The sequence below is a fragment of the Hippoglossus stenolepis genome, chromosome 15 (assembly GCF_022539355.2).
Source record: "Hippoglossus stenolepis isolate QCI-W04-F060 chromosome 15, HSTE1.2, whole genome shotgun sequence".
NCBI classification, from domain to species: Eukaryota; Metazoa; Chordata; class Actinopteri; order Pleuronectiformes; family Pleuronectidae; genus Hippoglossus; species Hippoglossus stenolepis.
In genome coordinates this window covers 21,047,249-21,059,287 of record NC_061497.1, presented here as the reverse complement: position 1 = coordinate 21,059,287, position 12,039 = coordinate 21,047,249, and the positions used below count along the sequence as shown (strand labels likewise).

Here is a 12,039-nt window from a genome sequence, read left to right as displayed (position 1 = left end):
GGAACATAATGTGAGAATCAGCTCAGCCCACAACATCCTGTCTTCCCATTAGCAAGGCGAAGGCTGGTTCATGATTTGCTGTTGAATTACAGCGGACATTAGTTGTGTGGGGGCCACAGACACATCAAAGTCATCAAAAGACCGTCTCTAAAAGGATGGAGCCCTCCTGTGGCTTTAATGGTGGCTGTTTCTTTTTTTTTTTTAGGTGCAATGCTTTTTCGTCGTCCACGTGTTGCGTTACCATGCTTTTCTTTGTGTTTCTGTCACTGTGGGGGCATGTGTGGGCGGATGAGACAGGGGCAACTTGCAGCCCACATCATGGGGATTTGGTGTTTCAGGCCTGGGGAGAAAGACGCGCAACAAAGCCGGCGACAATTACCGGCGTGTTCATCGGCATCTTCGAGCAAAGTTAAACTGTGTGGATCACGCAACTGTGGGCAATAAGACGGCTTGAAGTGACAGAGTTGCTTCTTATCAGCGTCGTTAATGTGGGCTGTAATTGATCTGATTAGAAACACATTTGCAGACACACACACACACACACACAGACACATACAGCGGAATCTCCATGACTTCAGAGGACATTGCGTTGACTTTTCTTCATTTTCTTTCACCTTAACCTAAACTTAACCTCGTTGAAACCTGAAAACACGTCTTCCTCTTAATTTTTAAAAGATATTTTTTGGCAATTAAAACCTGAATTTTGATAGGACAGAATTAAGTGGGGGAATAAATGCAAAAGTGGGCGTCCCTTCATCTTAAAATTTAACACTCTACGTTATTAGCACTTGCTTTTTTGTCCCCATGAGGAAAACAACAAACGTCCATAATGTGACTGTGTAAATAGATTCATGTCCCCACAACATGAGCAATACCTGGACCACACACACACACACACACACCTTTTTAGATCCGTCACTTAGAAATTACACTTCTCATCTCATCTCGACTCTATAACCTACGTATTTAATCTCAAACTTTCTTGGATCTTTAGTTTCATAAGATTCCGGACCTTGTTTATGCGCTGACACATCAGACTATTGGTGGTGACGATAGCTCTTTTGTCCCAGACGAGCCTGTTTCATGGATTTATTAATCTCTGCATTCAAAAATCATTGCCAGCGTCATGTATTCTCCTGGTTTCCTAAAATACAACGTGTATATTTTGTATAATGCCCTGTGCAGCTTGTCAGTGCAGCTTGTCAGTGCGGACCTGTTGTGACAGGTGGGCTTGGACAGGATTTGGACGACTCGTCTTCAACCACAGCACGAACCACGCGCTGAAGTACAATTGCAGTTGTCAGCAGCGTTTTAGAGGATCAGTGTGAATGCAAAACATCTCAGTTGGAATAAAAAAATAAACTGACGTCCGGCTATACACAGAGCACAATAGTTTTAAATTAGCAAAGGATCAGAAATAGAGCAGACGTCATATGCCCGATACGTATTAATCAGAAAATCCCTCGCAAGCCGTCTCGGATTCAAACACAATGATACTGCACATCTTGTAGATTAAATACCCATTTCCTGACTAAAGGACTACGGATATACAAGATGTTCTACCTACCATTACTTCAGATAAAAGTAATAAGCAGATAACTTCCTATCTATCAGGTGCTGGGATCTGTCAACCCAAAAGATCTACGTGTCAGAGTGATTCCTGCAGAGATAAAAACCCAGAATCTAGACACAGCCCCGGCACTGTGGGTTTAAACTAACAGCTCTTATAGAGCAGGTGGCAGTAAGCTGCTCCGTTGTTTTATTGCACTCATCATTAGCACATCAGCTCTCTCCCCTGTAAATAACATCCATTCAGCTGGTGTCCGTTAGCATCCATTCCATCCCCCCCGACGTAAAAACTACTCTTCTCACTCGGCTAATTCCCTCTGACAATAGCAGCCAGATAATTTCTCTGTGGGATCGGGTGTCCCAAAAGTGATAGTGAAGTCATTTTGGCCGAGGGAAAATTACCACATTAGAGTCTAATGCTCTGCTCTGGGGGAGAAAATGTTACTGGTATCAACAGCATAAAAGCATATTTAGATAATGCTTATGAGGGCCAGAGAAATCCGTGGGGGAAAGAAAAGAGGATGGAAGGTCGGCGTGGAAGCCACAGTTATAAATAAACCCGGCAGAAGTTTGGTGGAAGCAGATTGAAAGAGAAAACCCAGGTTTGTGGAAGGAACACTGACTTTTAGGCGATTTATTTTAATCCTAAATACTTCATGTCAAATTCTGCCAATATCTCCTCATGATCACACTTGTGGTGCGTTTTGTGCGTGCGCTGAAAATAGATACGTAACATTCATTTTCTTTTTCACACATTTGCTCAGTATTGCGTTTTGTGTGCGGTGGCTAATTCCAATTTATAGAGATCAGTGGTTCGCCTTGGCAACGCGCGTGGATGAACGTGGGGAGGTGGAGCTTCTGTCAGGGGGGCATTTGTTGAATCACCAGCTGGGTTTTCTATTTAGGTTCATGTACATACGAAGTTCTCCCTTAGCAGAGTCAATGGTCTAAGCACAGGAGGTGTTGGATGCAGCATCTGAGGCCATTTTGTGACTTACAGCGTGGCACATGAATCCATATATTCAAAATGAGATGCAGTGACTCATTGGGTCTGATGAAGTCCAGTCTAATCTTAGACCTAACCACATACTGTATGATTCCCCATGGCAATTAAATGCGTGGCAAGATAAAAATACTCTGCACCTGTACGGAAACACTACAGTCTGGATTATGGAGTGTGTTGTTTGCTTGCAACACACAAATCTTGTAAATACCTAATTTCAAGCTCGATCTTTTGACAAATTCTGGTTTTAATGTTCATGGGACAATCCTCCAGAAAACTGAAATGAAACTTTTGATCTCCAAAGGGGTTTAAACTGCCAGGTTAGCGATTTTTCAAACACGAGAATATCTCAGACAAACTGTGTACAAGCACATGACTGTATATCTTGAAGAGTGAACATCTGGATGAAAGAAGGGAAGAGTTACAAAGCAAAAGGAGAAGAGAAAGAAAAGCAGACACACGATAGAGATACAGAAGAGAGATGGTAAAGCAAGAGATGGTGAGTGTTAGCTCCTCGTACCATAGACATAGAGGATGTAGTCGTCGAAAGACTCCCCCACCGAATTGGACGCCACACAGCGGTAGGTTCCGTTGTACGACTTGTTTAGGTTTTCGATGTAGAGATCGCCGCCGGTGATGACGGCATGTGACGGCACATCGTCGTCCACCTTGACCCAGTTCACCCGCTGTGGCCTGAAAAGCAGAAGAACAGATGGAACAGTAAGATCTCGGGGATCGGAGGAAAGAGTTTGAGGCCCCTCATCACAACCCAAGATATGAAAATGTTGAGGATTTTTAAAAACCTGCTAAACCATAGACTGTGTATAAAGATGGATGAGCCGTCTCCACCTCCTCCCACTATCGTGGTCCCGCCAATATATGTGCTCAACCAATCGCAAGTCAGTCTCAGCTGCATGTATATAACTAATGAAAACCAAACTTGCAGTGTGATAAGACCTTCCTAAAATGTCCAAAATCATCTATGAGAAAAATGTATTTCACGTGGATTTGACCTTTTTAATTTGGTCCATGTTCCATCTGCTAACATGGAGGTGGCAGGGTTTATAAACAACGCTGCAGCCAGCCACAAGAAGGCGATCAAGACAACATGTCCTACGTATCTAAATTCAATCTATGGTCTAAACACATTCAATCAATCTGACATCCTCATGTTTGATGAAGTAGAAATCGCTCCATGGTCCCAAGCCTTTTTCTAATACTGAGGCCTATTCCCTTACCCCGGCACACATGTATTTAAGCTGCTTGCCAGAAAAGAGGCTAAAAAGAGTGAGGATCTAAAAAAAACAAAGCAAGACATGACATCCTTCCCTTTGTGTCGAGTTAAAGCAACAATAACTGTACGGTGGCTTTGTCTTGAAAATTACAGGCTTTCCACGCTTGTATACTTATGAGTGTCTCCGTGTAGGTGGGCGTCCACCCAGCGTCTGTCTTTGTTCTTCTTTGTACCTTGACGGAGGTTTACAGTGGGGTGACAGATTCCATTTTTATGACAATGAGCTCGGGGCGCCCGGAGTCACGCAGGGTGGAGGAGAAGAGAAAAAGACAAAACGCTTCTATTTTGCCGCTGCAACTTCCAACGGCCACCGCCAGCTACTGTTATTTCCCCTGAGCTCGTGCTGATGGTCTCTCTTGTTGTGTTTTGTTGTGGTGTTTTAACTTGTTTCCCTTCATTTGAAAAAACATTCGGTGTGGAGGGAGCAGGCAAATAGGGGGGGGAGAAAAATATGAAATAGCAGTTGGAGCTCAATGGCAAACACAAACAAACAAACAAACAAACGACCACCACCGTGCTTTAACGGCTGTTGTGGACAGCTTGACATAGAGCATTACAAGTGTTCTCCAGATGAGCTAAATGAAAAGATATTTTCCAAACATCGCACGGAAAAGACATGACCTCGAAAAAAAAAAAAAAAGATTCTGTAGGTGGATGGGATGTTGTGAGGAGCGAAGGCAGATAGACGGAGATAGACGAAAGGCTGCAAGGAGAGAAGGAGGGCAGGCGTCTGGAATACAAATGGCTGCCTGCAGCCGGGGCCCCCTGTGCTATCTGCTGGTAATGACTGCACAACTCTCAGCAGCTCTAATGAAAATGACTTCCAATTCCCGGCTCACTGTATTGATTGTGTTTTCATCTTTATAAAATGAATACGGGTAGTGCGCTTGTCTCTATGCCAAGTATGAAAACTGTGGGGGGGCTGGCGGGGGAGACGAATTTTAGAAGTACACAGTGTTCGGTACCGTGTGTGTGTGTGTGTGTGTGTGTGTGTATTTGCATGTTTTTGTACTTCTACCCTTCAGAGATTCATAAAGAGTTTTAGAGCCTCACAAGGAGAAAACTTCCTGCCAAGTGAGGACAGTTCGAGATTAGATTTTAGATTGAGCTTAAGTTTGGGTCAAGTTTAAAGTCAATTCAAAGTCCTGCATTGGTTCTGTTTTGTAAACACATATCTTCTTCCTCCTCCTCCTCCTCCTCCTCCTCCTCCTCCTCCTCCTCCCCCTCATACTTCAGAAACACATTTGGCCTATAAATGTAAAACCCCGACCCCAACTCTACAAGTAAAGTCGTCCAAGGAGAAAGATAAACACAGGAATTCAAAGAACTAGAGCAATAAGTGAAAAACTGAAGGCTACAATAAAATTAAATATATGACAATAAAAGAAAAAATCTATATAAAAATATGCACAATATGAAAAGCAATATTGCTGTAATTAGTGAACTGTTAACTACATTAGCAGCGGCACAGCACCTGCCACATAAGTGTTTCCATTCTGACCTCTGTGGTTAAGGAAACAAAAGCTCTCTCGTTAAAGTCGGGGAAAGATCATAGTCGCCTGGGTTTTCATTATGTAATATTCTATTATACTTCACTACTTTCAGAGCCACTAATGAAACCTACGGTTTTCATGCATCACTATATTAGAATTTACTTGCACACAGAAAAGAAAACCCAAGAGTCACAATAATGATTCTAATCTAATATTCACAGCTTTGTCTAATGATTATTTTCCTCAGTTCATGTTCGAACGGCCTCATCAACACACTAATGTGATTGATACCAACAACAGCAACTGTATTGATGCTGGGATGGTTTGTGTGGAAGCTCCTGCACCTCTACTCACTCCTGCTGGTTCTAATGGCTTCATTTGCACTCCATTACATCTCATTTCAAAGACCTGTCATCCAAACAAAGCAACACCTGTGTTTACAGACACAGATAACAGACTCTGATGAGTGACAGCCAGGAGTTTTCTGATCATTTCAAATCATCGAAATAACACGGATAAAGGCGCAGGGCTAAAATTAAATGACGATTGTACCACAAATAATCAACATATTCTCTCAACCTGACAAAGTCTCCCTTTACATTTCCACGAAATTAGCACTCATCACAAAAAGAAAGGACACTGTTCCTGCCTATTGAACTGACATCCCGGTAAATTTGTACCTACCAGATATTAGGACCCACTCCGCTATTATTAATGCCCCTCTCAGCTCTGCCTTCCGCCTATAAAACGGTGATAATTAAACCCCAGCTCAAAATATCACATGGTAATTCACATGTATTTCATAATTACAGGCCAGTTTCAAATTTCCCCCTATGAAAGTCCCGGAGACAGAAAATAGCAACCGTTCAATTATGTGATTATGTATCCAGCAGTGGTCCTTCAGAATAGTCTGGCCTCAGGTCTCTCGGTAACATTCGTCACACAGTTGCCAGACGCAGTTTTCCTCTCGACAGGATGCACTTGTTACAACGCAGCCCTCTTTATCCACCAGACGATGAGAAGTGATCTCAGCAACCACCCTGTACCTCTCAAATTCACCCACCAGGTTTTCTTTGTGATGTTTCACTTTCCTGGACCCAGATATTATTCATAACATCCAAATCTGACACCTCATGTCTGTCACATCTTAAATAAGGTACGGCAAGTTACAGGGATTGACTGACTCCAATGGGCTCAAAAGAAACATTCTTCATCGGGTTTGATTTGAGAGGTGGTAGCTAAGAATAAGGTTTAAAATGTATTGAATAAACAAGTTGCATAATATCAACTGTATAATAAAGAGGACCATCTCTAATAATCTCTGAAGGAGCAGAAGTCACATGATCTTGTCTCTAAATTAGTTAAAAGCTGAGAAGCTGAAATTTGTAGTAACTAAAGGTGTGTTGAGGTTTCATTTCACTTTCTGATTAATTTTCATTTAGCTGTAGAACTTAGAGACCTTGCTGTTTGGCATTGGGGTGTTAATCTATTGATTGTAGCAAGGAATTTATCACACATAGCGCTGTTTTTGTGTTTTGCTCAGAAATATGCTTCATATAGAAATAAAACAAAAAACAGAGGACCAAGGATGAAGCCTTGAGGTACACCACAGGCCACACGGGCTACAGATAAAGAAATAACAACCAAGAAAGTCCTGTTTGACATTTTTCTCCCATGTCAGAAGCTCCGGTTAAGTAATATTAGTCTTGAACAGTTGCCTGCATCAACTGTTACGGCGAGAGATCGAGAACTGATCAATGGTTTTAACCTGAAACAGCAGCGAAACAAATAAACTAAGTCAAAAGTTCACAGTAAGTTGAACTAAAAGAAAAAAACCTCTCTTGGAAAAGTATCGGTGACACATTGAAAGTACAGAGGATCCTGTGGTGTTCTGTTCAACTTGTCTCCCTCAATACCATCTGGAGACAGTGGCAATATATTCTATCGGGTATGAGCGGCTACAGATGCTCTCTGAGCAGCTGGGCCATAAACAGTTTGATATTATCTGTTTCCCGTAAAAATAGAATAAAAAGTTCTTGTTGTTGTCAGAGGATGATTCAGCGCTGACATTATGAGGAATGTCAGAGTCCCGGCTCATGACAGAGTGCAAAAACCGCTCCGTTTAGAACGAGCACTACCATAAGGTAGCCTTGCATCTTTCATTTAAATTAAATGCAAGCGATTCTGAAGTCGTCAAGTTGAACACTGAGTCATATTCTCTCTGTGTTTCTACATTTTATGTTCTTTCAGGGTCTAATATTACTTATTTTTTTAGGATTGATACCTTTTGCCAAGGCCTCACAAATATAACCAAGCTGCAGAAAATCTCACACGCTCAGTCCCATAAATATTCCTGATTTCTTTCATCAAGATCCACAAATGATTCCCAGAGAAATCAGTGAAAATGTGAAAGAAAGGGGAAAACATTCTGCATCAAAATTTTATGGGTTCATCCTTCCACTTAGTTGAGTGGAAATCCATCGGGTTGTTTTTGTGTAATTTCTCTTACAAACAGACACGTGTAAAAACGTATTTACCTCCTTGGCGGAGGTAAATACGTTTTTACAGTGGTAACAGTTTGTGAAAGTTCAACATGATGCTAGCATCCTGTGGGCAGAGCAGGCAGTGGCCAGAGCTAACAGTTTATCTTTTCTGTCTGAATATTGGAAATGTGAGATGTGGATGTTTACGTTTCTTTTTGAAGCAACTCAACCGTCGTGTTGCTGCAAAAGTTCAACCTCTCCTCGGTAGCAAAAGGAAAACGCTGAAGGACGGAGTCTCACACACAACTGCAATGAGGCAGATGCACACACTGAGGAATACAGTCGAGATATGTGCATGAATATAGAAATGTGCATCTGTGAGCAGGTAGCTCTGCTTTCCCTCCCTCTGGACTTTTTTAATTGGTTAAAACGTGTGTGTGTGTGTGTGTGTGTGTGTGTGTGTGTTGTGTGGTGTGTGAGTGTGTGTGAGAGAGTGTACAACATACTGGGGTTTGCCTTTGGCCTGACACGTCAACTCCAAGTTCTCTCCTTCCCTGGTCAGCCCCTGAGGAAATTCCACCACAATCTTGACCTCCGGTTTGTCTGAAAGGGAGAGAAAGAAAGAGGGAGAGAGAGAGAGCGAGAGAAAGAGAGAGAGACGAACACATAAATTTATATGATAGGACGACCTAACTGGCAAAGATATCCTCTTGAATGGGTGGATGGGTGGATTCCGATGAATTACAAACTCGCACGTTGGTAAAAATGTGGATTTTGGTTCCTGAATTGTCAATGAATGTGGAGTTAAATTTCAGTGTAAACTTTTCCAATGGGTTTGACTTGACAAACTGGTCCCGGCAGCCGTAAACCTATATGCACCTTATTTTTTTTTTAACTTTAGCTAACTAATGGTTCCGTGCTGTAAATACTTTTATTATCGTGTGTTACTCGGAAGCTGAAAATCTGCCAAAGGACGTGGATGTCAGGCTGGTGGACGAGCAAACAGGAGTTCAGCTTGAACACAGATGCTCTGGGTTCATGTCCCGACAGGAGTGACGTCACAGGTGGAAGCATGAAGCGTTGGCTGAAGCCGATCTGTTAACCGGACTCGTCACGTTATTACTCTGCTGACATGATCATATCGGCTGCTGCTGCAGCTCCGTCCGTCCATCAGGTTTTACTGCTGCAGGAGCAGTGTGGAGGCTTTTTGTTGGGTTTTTTCTGTTGTTTTATTCTGTTTGAAGAATCGTTCACCATTGACTTCAATTGTATTGGATTGAAACCCCTGAAACTCCAAAAGTGTTTTGTGGACTCAAACACTTCACTTGAAAATTGCAACGTAACCCCTACCCGCTCCTCCACTGTGCCAAATCACTCCTCATGTGTGTGGGGTCGAGTGCCGACATGTGATTGATTGAATTTGAAATCAACTTAACACCAGAGTACAAGTGAAAGCTGTGGGGAATGAGGGAGATGGAGCAGGACCAGGAGATTGTCCGAGGTCGTTACCTGATGAAGTTGCAACACAAAAGGAGACGACGCTGCCGAAGCAGCTGGAGCGAAAATGTAAGAATGTTGTTTTGACAAATAATTGCTGAGCTTTGACTGTCGCTGCCGAGCTTCTCTTTGCAGCGACGGAATTTCTATTGTTCCCGATCCGTCGACTGTTGCTGGTGTTATCAAAGCCCTTTTCATCTTGGTGTGAGGGATGATCCTTTATTATTATGGACACAAATCTTATGTTTTATTCAATCCATCATCTTAGATAGAATTCAGTGCAGTGAAATAAGATTAAGAAAGAAGAGCGAGCAACAGAAGCTGACTTACAACTTTGAAACATTGATTATGCAAAAACATATATGGTTTTGTTTCAAAGAAATTGTCCACGTTTTCTGTAAGTTTGATTTAAATAAGTTACTTATTCAATCAGACTTTGATACCACGGCTCCACCCCCCGATCACTACTGCACAGAAATTACATCAAGATATCAGTTGATATTAATAATAATCACAATAAATGCCATATTATGTTACGTTTAAAGACCGAGTTTTGCTCCTGAGTGAAGGTTGTGGTTTTAAACTCTTCTTATGTGATAAACAACGAAATGTTTAACAAATCTGAGGTGGATCAGTTATGGGTTATATCTCCTCGCTGTGTTTTCACAAAGCATAACCGATATATATCAATATATAGGAGTTTTGTTTTATTACTATTGATGAAAAGTACACTTCAAATAGATTTTCATCCAGCCCTAATTTCTCCAAATACATTCAGGAAAAAAAGTCTGAGTTTGTTTAGTGACTATGTGTTATATACTTGAGGTTTTCCTTGATTAGACGCCGCCGATAAAAACCTCCGGACTTGAGTCACGTCACACTAGATTAACTGCTGAGTTCAGATGCTGTAATCACACTTTTCTCTAATTCCCGATATGAATTATTTCCGTTCTTTCCCCAGGTTTTATGGCCCAAACGCACAATTTGCTGCAGCATTTTTAATCAGCCCGTAGACGGCGGGATCGGCCGTGAGTTATGATTTCAAAGCCCGCGGTGAAGATCCAACACGGCCGTCCGACCTTCTCTGCAACAAACAGCACATGTCTGGCCATCCATCTGTCTAAATCACACCCTGTCAGCGGTCGGCGCTCCGCCTCGGTGACGGACAGCACGCGGGCGATAAGCCAAGTCTCATGCTCATTGGGCATGCACGGGTGTAGACAGCAACCCTTTGGTTTTGTTTCTCCTGCAGGCCCTACATGGCGTCCTGCAACTCTGTTCCTTTTGTCCACGACGTCGTCTGACCTTGTCATCGCGGCGCCATAAACGTGACGGATGCCTGGCGTCTGCAGGTTGTTTTGATTGGCTCAAGTAGTTATGGCGGAGCTGTCTCGTCTACCGCTCGGTAGAAAAAAAACACAGACTGCTTCGGCAGAGCTGGATACGGCGTCTTAAGTGGAAATGAAATAGTGTCTCCAGTATGCAAGAGGACCGTTATCATTATGGATTATCTGCTTTATTGCGTGCCTCACCTCATGAGCACCAGGGACGGCACCATCCATCTGCCAGCTGACCTTAAGGGTAAACAACCAGGCAACAGTTCTACTCTGTTTATACACACAAACATTACAGGCTTATTTAATTATGCTGTTCCCCTAACAATGGGCCTTTTTTTTATTTTTTAAAGCTTCTTCTTATGACACAATGTGCACCATCCCGCTCACAAATTGCCCACACAGTGAGTGATTCAGTGGAAATCGTCTATCGCCTCGTCCTCATCTATCTCAGTAATCAGTAATTAAACTTCACTCTCACTGTAGAAATAGAAAATGCAGGCTTTACTTTGCAGGCCCTGTCGTTTTGTAATTTCCTAAAAAGGAACAGATATGCAAACGGAAAGGTTCATGAAGAGGACGATGTAATTTGGAGCTAATTAAAGGGAAAGGACCACGGAGGCCGTGTTCAGCTGGGGTGTAACGGTATATGAATTGGCCCCAAGGAAATTCACAACAGGACACTTGTCAATTCAGCCCCTGTGAGATATAGATCATATAACGTTGATAATATAGTGAGTGGAAATGAAAACCCAGAGATGGAGACTTTTGATGTTATATAGATATCGTGGAATTGGACAAAAACTGTGGACGTATCTTTGAAATGTCAAACAGCATCACAGACAAAATGACGATTAAGGGGCTCTGAATATAGTATATTATTTCTATATGTATGACCAGTATTTAAGCAGGTCCAGATACATTTCTTTATCTCCCCTTACTTTACATGGCGAGATGTGACGTTACCCTAGGTCGAGGTAGATGCACGCTCTGCTTGACCTTCTACTTTTATTTATATTTATGTTGCCAGTAAATGCAGTAAAAACTGTAAAAAACCTGCAGTCGATGAAAACAAATGAACAAACAAAGACCATAATCTCCTGGTGCCTGTCGTAGAAAGGGCAGGACATTTCTACCACTTTAATTACATGCTTTGTTGTTGTAGATTACTCATCTAATGTGTTCTTGTCCTATTTCAGTCTCCGTAGGTACGTGTGTTAATATCTCAGGCAAGTGGAGTTAACAGCGATGTACCATGTTGCACAATAAAAGCCCCGTTAATAATGAGGGGTCGCTATCAACTCAAACATTCCAGGTCTTTTAATTTGAAATGCGCACAGGAAAGGTCGAGTTCGTATTAACAGCA

General features: G+C 42.2%; 1 protein-coding gene across 5 annotated transcripts in view; it reads right to left on the bottom strand.

Moving 5' to 3' along the window:
• cadm1a (cell adhesion molecule 1a) overlaps window positions 1-12,039 on the bottom strand; it is a 329,744-nt gene that overhangs the window by 47,573 nt on the left and 270,132 nt on the right. For all 5 annotated transcript variants that reach the window (XM_035178483.2, XM_035178485.2, XM_035178486.2 and 2 more), the window contains 2 exons: window positions 8,349-8,445; window positions 3,093-3,265 (listed from right to left, as the gene is read on the bottom strand). In XM_035178483.2, coding sequence (XP_035034374.1) covers window positions 3,093-3,265; window positions 8,349-8,445 — 270 coding nt within the window. The remainder of the gene's footprint in view (window positions 1-3,092; window positions 3,266-8,348; window positions 8,446-12,039) is intronic.